The sequence below is a fragment of the Capra hircus genome, chromosome 2, assembly GCF_001704415.2.
Source record: "Capra hircus breed San Clemente chromosome 2, ASM170441v1, whole genome shotgun sequence".
NCBI classification, from domain to species: domain Eukaryota; kingdom Metazoa; phylum Chordata; class Mammalia; order Artiodactyla; family Bovidae; genus Capra; species Capra hircus.
The window spans coordinates 46,968,128-46,986,885 of NC_030809.1; the positions used below are offsets into that span (position 1 = coordinate 46,968,128).

The 18,758-nt window shown below is 40.2% G+C and overlaps 1 protein-coding gene across 8 annotated transcripts in view; it reads right to left on the reverse strand.

Annotated features, from left to right (window-relative positions):
* SPATS2L (spermatogenesis associated serine rich 2 like) overlaps window positions 1-18,758 on the reverse strand; it is a 184,013-nt gene that overhangs the window by 51,714 nt on the left and 113,541 nt on the right. For all 8 annotated transcript variants that reach the window (XM_018061185.1, XM_018061203.1, XM_018061179.1 and 5 more), the window contains 3 exons: window positions 15,189-15,297; window positions 10,399-10,448; window positions 7,632-7,878 (listed from right to left, as the gene is read on the reverse strand). In XM_018061185.1, coding sequence (XP_017916674.1) covers window positions 7,632-7,878; window positions 10,399-10,448; window positions 15,189-15,297 — 406 coding nt within the window. The remainder of the gene's footprint in view (window positions 1-7,631; window positions 7,879-10,398; window positions 10,449-15,188; window positions 15,298-18,758) is intronic.

Consider the following 18,758-nt stretch of genomic DNA (forward strand, 5'->3'; position numbering starts at 1 on the left):
TAGTACTCTTGCCTGGAAAATCCCATGGACAGAGAAGCCTGATAGACTACAGTCCATGGGACTGCAAAGAGTCGGACACGACTGAGCGACTTCACTTTCACTTATAGGCCAGAGTAAGACTTTCGGTCTTTATCTTTAAAAGTCCAAATATGTGTTATCTGAAGAGATTACAGGATAGAGAATGATTTAGAGGGGAACAGAATGAATGCCAGGTGATTGAGGAGTGGATTACTATAGCAGCAGAGACAAGAGAAGATGGTTTGGATGGGAACGTAGAGATCAAGATAGTGAGAAATGGATGGATGCCAGGAATATTTGAAAAAGAAAACCAATAGGACTTGGTGATCAATTGAGTATCAGGGGAGAGGAAGATGTCTTGACTGATGCCTAGATTTCTGTCTTGCTTCAGGATGGATGGATGGTACACTAAGATCAAAAGGCTAAGACTGGGAAGGGAGATCAGGAGTTTGTTTTGAGCATGATGTTAGAGTGCTTTGAAATATCAAAGTGAAAATATCAAGCAGGAGTCTAAGCTCAGAGAGTAGCCTCAACTGGGATGAGGAGTTTGTGAGCCAGCATACACAATCCAAGTTACAGCACGACTGAGATGATCTAAGAGAGAGCTTTATGTGAGAAAGGACTTGGAACTAACCCAGCCGTGATGAACCTCAACAATTAACAGCCAGTTAGAGGAGAAGAACCCTCAAAGGAAACACAGAAGCAATGAAGATGGAGGGGAGAAATCAGGAAAAGTATCAGGTCATAGATACCATGATGGTTGAGGAAAGAGTGGTCAATAGTCCTGCAAGGAAAAGGTAACTTAAGGATTGGGAAAATGTATGCTAGATTCAATACATGGAGGCCAATGGTAAACTCAGTGGGGGCAATTTCTTTGGAGTGATGGGATCTTAAAAAATTGATAAGCGAGAGAGAGGTAAAGACATGGAGACAGTGAGTAAAGATAATTTTCTTAAGATGTTATAGTGATGAAACCCCAAGGCAACTCTTTTCACATTACAATTATTGTATACCTTAATTTGCATCTTACATCATTCTTCTATCACTACGTGACAGGGCAATTAACAGAAATTCAGAGGAGCCAATAACTTTGGAACAAAGACTTAGATGGGTTTAGTCCATTCTGTAAAACTGGATTGGCTCAGATCAAGCTGGGAACATTCTGACTGGAAACCAGTCTTTTAATTTATATTGTCTTTACAAGGTCTTAAATATCACTAATACACTTAAAGGTTTCAATTCAATTCAGTTCAGTTGCTCAGCCCTGTCTGACTCTTTGCGACCCCATGGACTGTAGCATGCCAGGCCTCCCTGTCCATCACCAACTCCCGGAGTTTACCCAAACTCACGTCCATTGAGTCGGTGACACCATCCAACCATCTCATCCTCTGTTGTCCCCTTCTCCTCCTCCCTTCGATCTTTCCCAGCATCAGGGTCTTTTCAAATGGGTCAGTTCTTTGCATCAGGTGGCCAAAGTTTTGGAGTTTCAGCTTCAGCATCAGTCCTTCTGATGAATATTCAGGACTGATTTCCTTTAGGATGGACTGGTTGGATCTCCTTGCAGTCCAAAAAATTAATGGAAGGCATTTTGCTCTTTGCAAGGAGTGCATTCCATTTAATTAAGTCTGTTTATAACTGAAACCTTGTAACTAACAAGGTTTGAGTGGGAAGTTGGGAAGGTATCAGCTATTCAGAGATGAAGATGGTTTGAATTTTTGCTGTAGAGATGCAGCAAAAGTAGTTTTCAAATGAGAAAGAGAAGGGAGAGGGCTCTGGAGTCCACTCTCTCCAGGTGACGGGAAAATGCCCGAGGGGGTTTATATATCCCGTGTCCTTATGTCACTACGTCCTGTGTCTGTTTCTGTCTCCTGCTTTATCACACGCAGAGCAAGGAAGCAGAGGTCTAAGACACGGAAAACACAATGTAAGGCTGCCTCTAACATTACCTGAACTAATCAGACACCATGCTGCTGGAAGCTGAGTTTGACACTGAACAACACACAGCTACAAACGGGAGTTAACACTAAAGCATTAGATGCCAAAATAAAAGAGTGCGAATAATGATAAATGTGCTTTAAACTATATGCTTCAAAATGCCTGTTCACATGACTGTACTTAATGTCAGCTATATAGCCTAACAAAGCACTATATCTTTAATTAAAAACCAATGGTTACAATGCTACAAGGGCTTTAGCTAAAATAATCCTTAAGTAAGGTTTAAATAAAACATTGGCTTTTTAGACCAAGACAGCCTGATGTCAGGGAACGTGAACGGGGGCTCCCTCAGCATCCACATATCCTCTTCCTTCACCCATTCACACAGGGCCTTATCTGAAGTTGCTACACACACCCCTCCTCCTGCCCCAGCCTCTCTCCTACTTGCTGCCTTCACAACATTTACTATAATCTATAAACATTTAAACTTCCCTGGCGGCTCAGATGGTAAAGAATCAGCTAGCAATGCAAGAGACCCAGGCATGATCCCTGGGTCAGAAGATCCTCTGGAGAAGGAAATGGTAACCCACTCCAGCATCCTTGCCTGGAGAATTCCATGGACAGAGGAGCCTGGTAGGTTGCAGTCCATGGGGTCACAAAGAGTTGGACACCACTAAGCGACTAACACTTTCACATACACATTTTGGTGGATTCTGGTTTACTGTGCTTCTCTTCTCCCCATTCCCACAAAAGAACATAAACTCCAGGAAGGCAAAAACTTTTTTATTTTGTTCACTTCATCTAGAAGAATCTCTGGCACATGTTAGATGCTTAAAATATTTCCTATATAGATAAAGAAATGACTTCAGGGTTTACTCTGTGTCGAATACTGTGCTAATCACTTTATTTATCTCATTTACTCCTCATCACAATTGCAGAATATTTTGCAGGTGAGACACGGAAGGGGTCACACAACTAGTAAGTGACGAGCCCAAGATTTGAATCCAAACATGTTTAATGCTAAACCCTGCTTCTTAGCAATGATATTATGTTACTTCCATCTGAGAGCTGGAACGGCTGAAATCCTGGAATACACACATTTGGCTTTTCTATTAAAGTTCTCAGCAAGCTGCTTTCTTCTTGTTGATCTTTTCTAATCCTCTGGTCCAATATAGGGTTTAGAAAAGGAGAGGAGATAATCTTGGAGCTAGGGCCAACAACAGGATTAAAAAATCTGCTTGGAAATCTTATAGGGAACCCCACACCACAAAAATATTGTAAAATAGTCTGTTGTTGTTTTCTTCTTTTTTATATGAAGCACAAATGAGGGACAGGCAGCCAACATTCTAAAATAACAGGACCCTTTCTCTCACATTTGCTTCAGTTCACTTAGAGAATAAGAAAGCGGTTCTGTCCCAGAGGCAAGCCACATGCAGAATCTGCCTGGCAAAGGTAAAAGGATGAGGCTGCCCCTGTTCTCCCACACAGGGCAGAAGCCCAGACCCTGGAGGTCAGTGAACACAGCATGGGGCCTTCTGTTAGAAACTAGTAACAGGTAACAGAAGAGCTGGCTCCCCAAGATGCTTTACAAGATGAGAGGAAATAAAGGAAGCCTGCTGGGAAGAGGAGCTGAAGACAAGGAAAGCCCCGCCCCCAAGCTTATCTCAATGGAGCCAATTGGTAGCCCACAATCCTGCTTCTTTCCTATTGGATGGGAATTGTGTCCAGGGGGAAAAGGACAGCAGAGGAATCTGAATTCCTATCCTAGCCCATGCGGTGATAAGCATATGGACATTTCAGCAATCTGACCCTTAGGGAAAACAGAGTAGGAGCCACATCTGGGAAAAATGAAACCTAAGGTCATAATGCACTTTAACCATTTAGATAGAGCCTTAGAAATAAAAATGACCCTTGGCATTACTTCTGTGAAAATAAATCTTGATCTACTCCTTGTCTGACTTTGTACTTAGATGCAGATAATCTTGATTGCATTATGTAAAAGATCTAATTTGAGTGGTTATTAAAAATTCTGAAATACAGAAAAAACTACTCCAAGGCTTAAAAAAGTAATTTTGTACTAAGTTTAAATCAAACTCCCCAACTTCAGAGCTATACGCTGACTTGCAGCATTGTCCCACTCGACAGTACTATATTTACAGCCTGAAATGATGATGCCTTTGGTGGTTATTTTTCATGTGGGAAGTCACACTAACACCCCGGAACCACCTGCACATATCTTAAGGCTAACTTTTCCCCTGCCAGCAAATGATCCTTTTTAAAACCTTTAGAAAGAGAGATCTTGAATGTCAAGGTGTTATAAAAGATAAAACACGCTTTCCACATGTTCACAGCCTGCTGCCCAACTGGGCATTCAGGGCAAGCTTCCCTGAGCCAGTTTCATCACTGGAAAGCTTGATAAATGTTCCGCCACCAGCAGACTGGAGATTTCTTTAAGGCTCATACTTTGAACTCACTCAAGTACAGAATATAATTATCTGGTTTTGTTATGATTACTTTTCCCTAATTTTTCAATTATATACATCTTTCAGGAGTTATGGAGCCTGTGGTTTTAGTAATAACTCTCTAATGCATGCATAAAATTGCATGGATTTGAGTCAGGCTTTTGCTAACCAGACAGAGTTACCCCTGGGGCATAGATCTTCTCAGCTTTTCGACCCTGGGGCCTTGATCTACTCAGCTATAAAGTGAGGGGATTAAGGGATCTTTCCCATCCTGCCCAGTTTCAAAGGTCTACTCCAAATGGGGTGCAGTAATATGCAAGATCCGACACTCATCTGTAAAATATTTAGCAGAGATCTTAGGATTTCTGAAAAATTGAACAAAGCACTTCAGAAGTCATTTGATAGTTTTGGCATCAACCTCCTGATTAATCTTCATTATCTTTGCAAAGAAACTTAACTAGCTATAAATTCATTTTGAAATTTATGATCACAAGCTGTTGGTGAAGTTAATGGTCAACCAAAAGAATTCCCTTCCTTTTGCAAAAACTTCTGATAACCTTCCACTGTCGTCATTTATTCTTTAACAGAAAGATTTACATGAGTAATATATTTGTTTTATTAATTATTAACAAATAATACTGATATACCTTAATGACTTCATGCTAAACTTACAAAGCTGAGGGATCTTGGGATGGTTCTTTGTGCAATAAAGTATTCTTTGCCAACAGTTTCATGACAGGGTTCACAAAAGCCCCCTTGTACAGAGAACTCATCTGCTGGGTATTTAACTTTCAAGGCAGCTCTCCACTGTGAAGTGAAGCGCTTCAATACTGCATTTGCTCTAATGTCATATACTTGATAGAGTTACTGAAATTGTTTTAGGAAGAAGGTATAAATTATAAGTAAATGAACAAATATATGTGCTGGGCTTTTAATGTATGATTGATATCACAACAGCAACCTGAGTAATTAGATTTTGAAAGTAATTCGTGTGAAAGCAATCACAGGCAAAGTTGGGAATGTGCCATTCGATTATTTAATTTCTTTCTCTTGCCCTGACCATAAATCAAAACATTCTCAAAATTGTAGGCAGAGGAAAAGCTGAATTAAAAGATGACTGGAACACCCAGATTCTAAAGAGAAATAGGTTATTTTTGTTGTTTGTTATAAGATATCATTGTGTAGTAAGGATTTTCTGAATTATGGCACTATTAATAGTGTTGTTAGGTAATGTTTATGGAAGAAAAGTAGAGCTTTGTGAGCAATTAGAAAACTTCTTAATGTGTTACACAGTGTCAGTTATTTCATGCTTCCTCATGGTAATCCCTGATTTAGAACCGGTTATCATGTGATTTTCTGTTTGCACCTGTCTCTTCTGCTTGACTAAACTCTCCCCGTACGTTGTTGTTCAGTTGCTAAGTCATGTCCGACTTTTTGTGACCCCAAGGATTGCAGCATGCCAGGCTTCCCTGTCCTTCACTATCTCCCAGAGTTTGCTCAAACTTATGTCCATTGAATCAGTGATGTCATCCAACCATCTCATCCTCTGTCACCCCCTTCTCCTCCCGTCCTCAATCTTTCAGGGTCTTTTCCAATTTTAGTCAGCTCTTTGCATCAGGTGGCCAAAGTACTGGAGCTTCAGCTTTAGCATCAGTCTTTCCAATCAATATTCAGGATTAATTTCCCTTAGAATTGGCTGATTTGATCTCCCTGCAGTCCAAGGCACTCTCAAAGTCTTCTCCAACACTACAGTTCAAAATCATCAATTCTTTGGCACTCAGCCTTCTTTATGGTTCAATGGTCCCATTCATACATGACTACTGGAAAAACCATAGCTTTGACTATACGAATCTTTGTCTGAAAAGTGATGTCTCTGCTTTTTAAGCCCCTGTTTTATTCATCTTTGGTTTATTTTAGGAGATGTTTTGAAAAACTTTTAAAATTTATCTAAGTAATTTTGTATGGGTGGGTGTTGGGGGCAGGATGCTAGATGACTCACAATCACAGGAATCCCACACAACGAAGAACTGCCCAGTGACCTGAATTTTCTCATGTCTTCCCAGACACGTGACATATAAACTTAAAGTATTTTTTGTACAGTCTTCCTATGGATTTACAAGATTTACTTGGATCTCCAGGGTTCAACTACTATATACATTAAGAGAAAACTGTACTCTCTGGTGTTTATAACTTTACCAAGAGTTTTTCACCATTTGGAAAATTCCATGGCCAACCACAAGGGCAGTCACAGTATTTGAGTGGATAATTAGCAATTTTCAGTCTGCATTTGTAGCAGCTGCTTTCCCAGTGACCCCACGTCTACATTAAAATATACTTATTTAGTTTTTACTTCACATGTTGAATATAAAGAAACAGTATTCATGTTATCCAGTTGACTACTGTCTCCCTTCCTGTAAGTGTAAAGCGATTCGTGATAAGTGTACGGTATGAACATCTGACCATTTTATTAAGCCTTCTATTTTAGCTATTCTTGAACTTCTTATATTTTTATATTATTGATGTTCTGTTTCTAGGTAGATTTATATTATCTATGAATTTTACTTTAGGACTTGACATAAAAATGGAGCTTTGGGCCAAACAGTATTGAAGATCACAGATCTAGTAGAATCCTGTACAGCTGCCATATTTTACAGAAAGGAAATGGGACACTAGAGATGAAATGATGCCCTTAAGGTCATACGGTTGATTAAGAAGCAGCCTTTCATTGAGTGATGACTATATAGCTGTAGCACAAATAAAGAATATTCCAGATTCTAACAGCCTGGAAGATTATATTCTATTGCACGATATAAAATACCAGGAGATAAAATAATTTGGCCTACCCTTTAATAACATTTCCTTTGGTCACCAATTATCCCTCCCTTTTCCTAGCCAAAGTGCCTTTAGAAAGAAAAATTTCTTCAAGCTGGAATTTCTATTTTCCTGATGATTCCAACAGAGACTAGAACTATATTTTTTAGATTAAAACAATCCTCTGACTTTTGCAGGGCTGGATTAGACACGTCTTCTCTGGGCCTGTGACTTTCCTCCCGGCCCCTACCATCCTGCCTAAAGACCATTTGAATATATGCACAATGTTGCAGGACAATCTTTTCCTTTCACCACCAACAACCGTAGCAGTGACGGCCCCAGTGGGTCCCCTGCCATCCTTTTCTTCTATGTCTTCCTAAGCAACTTTACTGAAGAATAACTGACCTGTGACCCCACGGAGTGCCTTTGAAGGCTCCTCGAGTACTGAGATCTTTTTCTCACGAGGGGGAAGGGCTGGTTTTTCACTGGCGGAATCGGTGGATGAGCTGTCCTTCTCGCAGCCGTTGATGTGGCCATTCTGTATCTGGGGTGGTGGTGGCTGCACGGGCCCTGCCTCGGGCCTCTCTGCCTTGTCTTTAGCATCTTTGTTGCCTTGATGCTGCTTGGACTTGCTTCTTTTTCTCTTATTGTTCTAGAATGAGAAACAAATGAGAAATGAATATTATGCAGCGCACAAGCACCTTGAAATAGAATGTGAATCCGAGAAAGCAAAATAAGATATGTTATCCTTTTGCTTTTTTTTTGTTTTCTGACTCTTCAAATAAAATGGGTGAAAACACTGATGTCTTTATTAACTGCCCAAGTTACTATAAATAGCTTCTTTCCCACAATGAGTTGTATAAACTTTTACCTCATAAACATAGAAAACAAAAAGTTTCCTTTACAAGCAAAAAACAGCAGGAAATGGCTTAAAATAGCTGACATATCATTTGAGCAAATTGAGGGCCTACATATCTGAATGGTCATAGAGTGAAAACTCGTGATTACTACCCTGGAGGAACTTGAATTCAGCTACTGTGCTATTGGAGAAGAGTTCTCATTTCTTATAGAGACCATGAGGGTGGGAGGAGGGCAGGGAGGACCCTGAGGTTCTGCTCCTCTGGGGAGGAGGGAAACCTGAGGGGAGGGTGGGAACAGAAGAGGCTGGCACCTCCTTGCAGAATGAGGAAGTGGAGTCAAATCCCCAAAGTCCAGGTTGGGTCTTGAAAAGGCACCCCCCAACCAGGCCACCCCTGGACTGCTGCCACACTGTCCAGGAAGTCCCGGGATCATCCCCACGAACATTCAAGCTGGAGTGGAGAACTACTAGAAAGCATTGCCAAACCAACGTGGGCCCACGTGAATTCTGTGCCCCTGGAATACTTGGCTGCTAGCTCAACAGCACCGTAAGACTTTTCTTACATTTAGCTCAGAATAACACAACTATGCATTTTATTTCATTTTTTATTTATATCTTTTAGTAATTTAATTAATGTATTTATTGGCCACATCTTGCAGTATGTAGGATCTTAGTTCCCCGAAGAGGGATCGAACCTATGCCCCTTGCAGTGAAAGTGTGGAATTTTCATCACTGAACCACCAGGAAAGTCCCTACCCCGAATTTTAGGTAACTGAAATTTTTTTAGACCTTGGTACAGGCCTCAGCCAATGAGAACAGACAAAGGACCTGTCAGGACAGACCCTGGACTGCCTGTGGCATCAGTGTCCCACCAGCTAAACATCAGCCTGGCTTTGTTCTGCAACATGTTTGAAAAGAAATAAGAAAAAACAATTTTCTCTTGATTCTCCTCCCCATTCCCTTTCTTTTCCTTTGAAACCGCAAGCATGGCTCTGTGTAAGGGCTCCTCCAGGGGAGAGAAGTGCAATGACTGGGTGAAGGGAAGGCTCAGGGGCACCATTCCCACAGGAGCCCTGGGTCTCCTATGCTGGGGAGACCATCTTCCCATTTAACCTCTAAGAAGAAGGTTTGGTAATGAGTTGGGTCTGCAGCTGCTCTCTGCTCTTTTTTTTTTCCACATCAGAGAAATTTAAAACCCAATCCACACATCTCAAATTTCTCCATGTAAGTATAAATACTGCCTTTCAATCACTTGCAAACCATCTTCATTTCATACAGAAGTCTGGGAAGCTATGATTAAAGATAAGCAGACATTGTCAAAGATGGTGGCACACAAATGTTGAACAAAAAACCTCGTAATTCTCCCAGTTCTCCAAGAAGCGAGGAGGAGAAAAAGGAGGAAAGGATCATTCCAGTAATTTCAATAATCTTGGGAATTTATGAAAGTAATACTGCTTTCATGCGTGCATTTGTCAAAACCTATTCCTCGGGCCGGTGATCCTCCCTCAGTGGGAAGAGTATATGCTGGGATTCCCCTTGGGGAAGTTACTTGGGAAAGAGAAGCAGACTTTTTGTCAAAGTAATGAAACAGATGACAGGCCTAGAACAAGAAGTTCCACCTCCAAGGAGCCAGTGAGTACCCATAAATGCTCACAAGACCAGGAAGGCCAGTATGTGTACAGCACACCACACGTGTGCCCAGAGGTCGGAACGGTGTGACTAGGCAAGAAAGAAAAATAACTTGAATGGGGCAGCTTAAAATCTCCCCTCTGCTCACAAGGAGCAGTCAGTCTGCCAGGGTTCGAAAGAAAGGAAAACAGGTCCGTTACTTACTATGGCTTTAAAGTACGTCCTTTATTAAAAATCTAGCTTATTAGAATTCAGGAAAAATGTTTCTGGGGGCAGCCCTGGACAGATTCTCTCGGCTGGAAAAACATGTGAAAATGTATTTAGAGCTTTTCAAGTATCTTTAAAAAGCTCCTTAATGTTTTCCTTTGTGCTGTGGGATACGTTCAGGCAAGTTAACATCTAGAATCCTTTGAATTCTCTGGTTGGGCTTGCCTTAATACTTAAAAAGAAAAACTCTGGGACTTCTAAAGCACACCTGGTGGTTAAAAACACTTGAACAGAAAACAAGGGCATTAGTAGGGAGGGTGGCTTTTAATTTAAGAAAGTCATGAATCTGGAAGCTTCCTGGGTATACATATTAACATATTTGAAAGAAGCACAAAATTGGCACCCTTGTTAAAATGATAACAACCACGAAGATTCTGATGGAAGATGTTACTAATTTACAATCCATATCAATCTTACCTTCTTTTTTCCTGTCATATTCCATTCTTTTAGAACTTGAATTGCACTGCCTAGACAAAGACAAAGAATCTTCAACATGTATTCACATAATAAAACACCACACAAAATTCATCTCTGTCTTTCCATCCTGGTAGCGATTTTTTTTCCCCTGGCTTTTTCATTTGTTTTGATACATCCTACCTTAATAAAAATGCCAGTTTCATTTTTTATTTCCAGATTTTCATTTAATTCACTGCATGATCTTGGTTTTATCAAAGTATTAAGCCCCACTACATGAAGCTTACTTGTTTTATCATTATGTTGTCTTAGAGAAAATGAAATATATCTTGAGAATTTTCTGATAGCTTCATTGCCATAGGTAGAATTAAAATTGTTCTGTTTTATATATGAATCAAAATACCTATAATCTTCTAGGCCAAACATGGGATTTTGAATATTATTAACCATGTGAATCCTAACTTTTTGTTTGGCTATTTCTGCTCATTTTCTGCCTCTACTCATTATGTTCACAACCTGCAGGGTGACAAGAAGGACAGATGATCCGATGTTAGTTTTGCTCATGTCACTGTGGATAAGGACTGGATGTAGTCTTTGCAAGGTTCCACTTTGAAACAAAAGAAGCTCATTAAACAACAAGTTGAGTCCCAGGTTCTGAAATACTCTTCACGTGCATATGTGGCATCGCCCAGATGCAGAGGAAAAGTCTAACTTGATTAAATTAAAAAATATTTTAAAAGAAATGCTTAACCAGCGGTCAGCTACAATAAGTATCTTCATGTAATCTAAGTTTCTTCACTCACTCCAAGGTGCTAGTGGTAAAGAACCCACCTGCTAATGCAGGAGATGTTAGAGACTTGGGTTCAATCACTGTGTCAGGGAGATCTCCTGGAGGAGGGCATGGCAACCTACTCCAGTATTTTTGCCTGGAGAATCCCACAGACAGAGGAGCCTGGTGGGCTACAGTCCATAGCGTCACAGAGTTAGACACAACTGAAGCGACTTAGCATGCACTCACACACTCACTCCAAACTGCTGGGGGTAATTTCAACAAGTTATTGGTAATGAGCAGACCAGTTGTTTTTATTTAAATAGGTATTTCTAAAGAGTAGCTCTTAAATGTATTCTTTCAACAATTTTAAGCATTCTCACACCATTTCATTATACTAATAGTTCTCTACAATGAGTGTGTTGGCTAAACAAAGATAAACTTCAGGCTAGTCTTTATAACAAATTTCAAATTAGTAGGGCCCCAATTATTGAGTCTACTGTCACTGTTAGATAAGCAGAAGGCCATATTGCTTTGACTAATGTTTAAAAAGACTAATTATTCCTATCCATTCAGAGTTTCCAATTCAATGCCCCTCGAAGGCTTTTTGTATTACATGTACTTGAAATAGTAAGACTGCATTTAAAAGTAAGCTATAATTCAGACTTTTTACTAACTAGGGTGATCTTTTTCTAATTTGCCCAGAGAATTAATGTTTCATAGTATTTTCCTTTCGAAGAACTTTAGGAAGTCACTTTCACTAGGTTACTTCCTAAGTCACACCCGTGGCTAAGAATTATTAGGGTAGTTCTTACTTACAGCTCAACTTCAGAATTCCGGATAAAAATTAAATTTAAAAAATGTTGAAGATGGTTCTTTTAAATCAGAGAAAGGGGGTGAGTTGTTTACTACTTTCAACTGCAATATTCAATTATTCTTCTAATTTTTATATTTGGACATAAATTCTATTTGCAATTTGAACCATGAGCTTTTAGAGGGTAATTCTGAAGAACCTGTGTTTACAGACAATTTTGAAACTGTTACTATTAAACTTTAATTATACTAAAACTGCTTGGAGGTTTTTTTATAGACATAATTTAATTAGTTTATTTATTTTCGGCTGTACTGGGTCTTCGTTGCCTCAGGGACTTTTCTCTGGTTGCAGCCAGTGGAGGCTACTCTCCAGGTGTGGTGTGCAGGCTTCTTGCAGTGGCTTCTCTTGCTGCAGAGCACGGGCTCCAGGGCTCCAGGACTGCAGCAGCTGCAGCACGTGGGCTCGGGCTCGGTCGTGCCGGTTCCCCAGCTCTAGGGTACAGGCTCAATAGTGGTGGCACGGGGGCGTAGCTGCTCCAGGGCATGTGGGATCTGCCTGGATCAGGGATCGAGTCCCTGTCTCCTGCACTGGCAGGAAGATTCTTGACCAGTGAGCCACCAGGGAAGTCCTGTTTGGAGCTTTTTAAGCCACTCAGAAAGTGTGCTTTTAGTGTGCCTCATAAGTGATTCCTAGTGATTATTTCTGATTTTCAGTGATCTTTAAACAAGTTTTCCTATTGACTCCCATCCAAAATGATATCTCAGCAATCGATGAGTTTTTTAAAATGAGACCTTAATCTTGACAAGGTGAAAATTTCAAGAAGGACAAGCATGGTGCTGTATTTAAATACAGTTGGATTTGATGACAGTCCATCAGTTACTGAGCATCTGGGCATCTCATCAGGGTCACTTTATAATAAAAACTTCCAGGATGGAGAATGTGGGGGCCTCACTCCAGCTGAGGGTGGGGAGGCATGGGGATAGTAACCTGTTTCCTTTCCTAAAGCTTTTTTCCATGTGAGCGACCCTGGCAAGTGAAACTGAAAAGAGAGTTTATCTGCGCCAGGCTGTGCGCCTCTCAGATTCTTTTGTGAGACAAACTGTACCAAATGTTGCAAAGCTGGATTAGCATCCCATTCTCTGTATTTGTTTCTTACGAATAAAGATTCCATATTTGTTCATACATGAAGCAGGAAGAACAGTCAGAAAAGTTATGCACTGTGGGGCTGCTTGCAGGTCTATTTTGAACCATGTGTGCTAAGTCACTTTAGTCATGTCTGACTCTTTGAGACCCCGTGGACTGTGGCCCACCAGGCTCCCATGTCCGTGGGATTCTCCAAGCAAGAATACTGGAGTGAGTTGCCCTCTTCAATGGGATCTTCCTGACTCAGGGATCAAACCCTGGTCTCTTGCATCTCCTGCCTTGGCAGGCAGGTTCTTCACCACTAGCGCCAGCTGGGAAGTCCCATTTTGAATGATGTGTGTGTGTGTGTGTGTTAGTCACTCAGTTGTGTCTGACTCTTTGTGACTCTATGGACTGTGGCCTACCAGGCTCCTCTGTCCAAGGGATTTTCCAGGCAAGAGTATTGGCGCGGGTTGCCATTTCCTTCTCCAATTTTGAATGATAATAATTTTTAATTCAATTAGCACTCTAAACTCTGACTGCAGATATCAGAATGTGAGTGTGCTATCTGGTTCCAAGACCTTGCCTGAAATGCAATTATAATATATGTAGAAACTTAGGAAGATTGTTCTATTTCCAGGAAATTGAGTAAGTTTAACAGAAAACAAAACTAGTATAAAAGGAGGAATATGTTGAAAGGTATTCCCTGAACTTCTGGTCAGATTATGTTTAGTTAGTCCATATTAACAAAATAGAAACTAATGCTAGGACAGAAGATATATGATATCAAAGAACAGGTATAAGATATTTGTTCATAAATGAAATTTGTTTAATTTGTCTAGGAGAGAAGAATTTCCCATAATTTATAGGAAATGTAAAACAGTAGGTTATACATTTATAAAATAACTACATTCCTGAGAATTTAGATTCTGTAACATCACTGGAAATGGGCTATTCAAAAAATCAAATTTTTTTAGACAGCAAAAACGTTCTAGAGGTGGATAAGATGAACTAATACTCTGACTAATTAGGAAATTTCAAAATGATAAACTAAGGATATTAAAGACTAAATCAGTCCCCTCAGACTACTTAAACATCAAGTTCAAGGATTCCAATCGTAAGGCCAAGTAGAACTATGCTGGTTGAAGAGTTGAGAAGGCTTTTCAGATCAGGAATGAAGTTCATTATCCTCCATTAACAAGGACATCATCAAATAAAGGACATTGTTTAATAACAGATTGGACAGACAGGTCGACAGTGGAATTACTAGCATTAGAACAGGTATCCTTTGCAAACTATCTATAGTCTGTCTTCTGTTTTTTCCCAATGAGGAAAAAAGAACTTCCAAATCCTGCTCTTAATACATAGATGTGTTTTTTAAAATGCTGTTTTCTGTGGTAAAATTCACATAATATAAAACATACTGTGAGCTTAGTTGCTCAGCCATGTCCAACTCTTTGCGACCCTCTGGTCTCTAGCCCACCAGGCTCCTCTGTTCATGGGATTCTCCAGGCAAGAACACTGATGTGGGGTGCCATGCCCTCCTCCAGGGGATCTTTCCAGCCCAGGGATCAAACCCAGGTCTCCCACATTGCAGGTGGATTCTTTACCCATTGAGCCACTAGGGAAGCCCAAGAATACTGGAGTTGGTAGCCTGTCCCTTCTCCAGGGGATCTTCCTGACCCAGGAATCAAACTGGGGTCTCCTGCACTGCAGGTGGATTCTTTAGCAGCTGAGCTACCCGGAAAGCCCCTGAAACACACTGTCTTAACTATATTTAACTGTACAGTTCAGGGGCACTGAGTACATTCACACGGTTGTGCAACTCTCGCCATCATCTGTCTCCTGAATTTTTCCTTTCCTAAACTGAAACTCTATCCCCATTAAACCTAAGTCCCCATCCCTCACCACCTCCAGGACCCTGGCAAGCACCAATGTACGTAGACGTGTTTTTAAAACCTAGCATATTTTTATAAAAAATAGAGTATTAGTAAATAATTGGTATTCAATTCATTCAAAGAAGAAAACACAGAATATATGGAATATTTAGTTCTAACATCTACAGGTTCACAGGACATGTATACTCACCATCCACAAAGGCCTGCACTGCTTTATCTACATTAAAATCAAACTGCTGTAGCACCAGGACTATTTCATTATTGCTTTTGTTGGGAACAACTGATCGAACTGCATAGATCTGGAAAGGAGAGGAAAAGAGAAAGGCAAACATTGTGAATGTTTTTCATCCATGAATCTCTCACTGGATAGAAAAAAAAAAAAAAACTGTTCTAAAGGCCTTAAAAAGCTGACTAATCTATCTTCTTGCCATCAAGCATACTCAAGGCATTTTGGACCCATAAAAGCTAATCCTGGTAATCACCTTGATACCCTCTTTATTTGAATACACATTTCTACAAAGATTTCCCTGTTAGGATTGGAGCAGCAAGCCTGAAGAGCCAACTCTGGTTTCGCAACCTACTCCCCTCCCCCGCAGCCCATGCCCAGGACTCCAGATGCACACAACATGTGTTTTCAGTGAGCACACAGATAGTCCTCTGTCTCTGGCTCTCTTCTCCATGAGCTCAGGGCCTATCTTTGGAAAATTTACAGAAATAGCTTCATGCCTGAGCTTCTCTTATCTCCACAGTGGAGACAGTCACATTGCAGTTCACGAAAGTATGTTGTGAAACTCCATTAATGTTTATAGAGATATAAAAATGTAGGGCATTGTGTTTTTGAAATGGCAATCTTAGCCATAATACAGAAAAGGTTCCCCAACACACTTCCGAAAAATCAAACATTTAAACCAGTGTAAATACATACATGAGAGCTAAGGATTTCAACAGGTTAAGCTAATATTCAATTTTTAATGACCTATAGATATTTCTTAGTCAACTTTTGCACATTTTCTTCTTGCCTAATAGAATTCATTGACCTTTAGCTCACAGAACTTGCAATTACTACAGGATACTTTATCCACTGTAGCAAAACCTGGCTCTCTCTGCTTTCTATCAAGGGGATTACTGCAGCCACTACTGACAAATATGAGAATACCGTATGGTGCCAAGGTGAGTGGCATTCACATCGATGATCACAAAAGCACTACACAATCCTTACTTGTTTTCAGGGGGTATTTTTTGAAAGCCTACCTTGTGACAAGGTACCAAACTTCTTGCAACTTACTGACTAGAGGGGACATATCAGTATGCACATACTGATCAAATGGTCACACAAACACATATCTATGTACATGTTGCAATACGTGCCATAAATCATGACAAGGAGACTTGAGTGTATATAGGTGTGCTGAAATCTGATGGACAAAAGAGAAGAGATGGCTGGGAGGTTAAGGGGGAGGGCCTCTTAGAGGGGATAGCATGAATGAGGAGCCAGGCACAGATGAGGAGGGAGTATGGAGCGGGACAGAGACTGAGGCTTCCAGAAGTACAAGATGAGGCCAGAGGCAGGCAGGGACCAGATCATGTAGCCCACAAGGTCATGTAAAAGATTTTGGTCTTGTGACCATCCCTCAACCACCCTCAATGTTGTCCTTTCTTATTCATTCATCATGTTAGAAAGATATCTCTTGGGAACTCCCCAGCAGTCCAGTGGTTAAGACTCTGCACTTTCACTGCCAAGGGCAAGAGTTCCATCCCTGGTCAGGGAAGTAAGACCCTACAAGCTACACAGTGCGGCCAAAAACAAAACAAAACAAAAACATTACAAAAAAAGAAAAATAGCTCTTTCCCTCTTCCTGCCCTCTCCGTAAGTATGTATGGTATTACTTTCTATATCCAACACTTGTGTTGCTTCCATAGCTTGGCTATTGGTGTGTATACACACATACACACATATAGACACACACACAATGGAATATTACTCAGCCATAAAAAAATGAAATTCTGCCATTTGCAGCAACATGGATGGATCCAGCGAATATCACGCTTAGTGAAGTAAATCAGACAAAGACATAGACTTCAACACTGTATGACATCACTTATAAGTGCAATCTAAACAATAAAATGAATGTATGTAGCAAAACAGAAACAGAGTCGCAGAGAAAACAAAACAGTGGTTACTGATAGAGACAGGGAAGCAGGGAGGGGCAAGATTAGGGCATAAGATTAAGAAATAGAAATGACAATGTATAAAATACATAAGCAACAAAGATATATTGTACAGCACAGGGAATTATAGCCATTATCTTACAGTAACTTTTAATGGAGGATAAGCTATAAAAATGCCTAATAACTCTGCTGTATACCTGAAAACTAATATAATATTGTAAATTGAATATACTTCAATTAAAAAAAACCACAAAATTTTCAATCTACCTCCACAGTTGTGTGATCAATAAAGATCAAGAAGTATGGAATAAACATAAATGGTTGTTTGCCCTGTTTCCAGACTCTCCTCTGCAAAACATTATTTTATTATGTTAAGGCAAAACATGATATAAACCATAGCTTATAGAGATACTTCCTCTTTAAACAGGTACACAGCACTTGCCTGTTCCTCTTTAAAAGAACAAAAAAAAAAATCCAACATGGTAGAATATAGAACATCTATCCTTGTCACTTTATATATCCTATCTCTGAATATACCCTCAGAAAATTGTCAATAACTGAGTTCTGATATCAAATATAACTATGAATATCACAAATAGTTCCCAGAGGAAGACACTTAATTAAAACAAGAATGTCAAGTTGTAAAGACACTAAAGGAAGGAAAGGAAAAAAAAATCTATTCTTAGATATTCCATAGTAATGTTGAGTTCTAGTGAATTTCTCGGCCAAGTGTCTGCTTTAATCATAGTACTTGGCTAATGTGAGAGAGTAGCATTATTTTTCTACCTTCTTATTTATGAATTCACTACATTTGTTTTGCTATGAAAATGTCTTGGAGAGAGACGGAGGAATCCAGATACTAATATGCATGCATAAGCATCCAGAGACTTCACAGTGTCACTATCCAACATGCAGCAGTCATAAGGGGTCTAAGCATTTAAATCTAAAAAAGGTCTCCTTATGAAGGAGCTTTAAAACGTAAGGTGTGGATGACAGAGGCAGTGTTACAGGGAGGTTGTGCTGAAAAGCTGCCTTTGCGTTAGGAAACGAAGCTCCTGGAGCAATGGATCAATCAATGCGTGACTAATGGTAGTTTGCATATGGGGAGCTCATAAAATTCTCGCCTGCAGTGGCTGTTTTGCAAAGGCTGTTTCTGGCACCGCTTCACACACACAGCCTTTACGTCGCTGCCACAGCCTAAGCTGGTGAATCCGCTGCTGCAGCTTCACACTGAAGCCCACTGTTTGAATCTGCACGCGACTCCATCCCTCAAGGGTTCTCACACCATAAAACAGTCTCCTGGGGGGCCGACCAGGCAGCAGCACAGGATGCTGGGGGACAATCTGGACCATGAGTTAGGGGTTCATTTAGCAACTGCTTTACCTTTCCCTAATTACTGTTCCCTGTTTTGTTTTTACTAATTTAAATGGCAAATTCAATTTGCTATTGACAAATCTGCCTTTTGCACCTCAATAGTCGTTTTGATTTTAAACGTTTTTGCACAGCAAAGGAAACCACTGATAAAATGAAACGACAACCTAATTAGTGGGAGAAAATATTTGCAAATGGTATGACCAGAAAGGGGCTAATA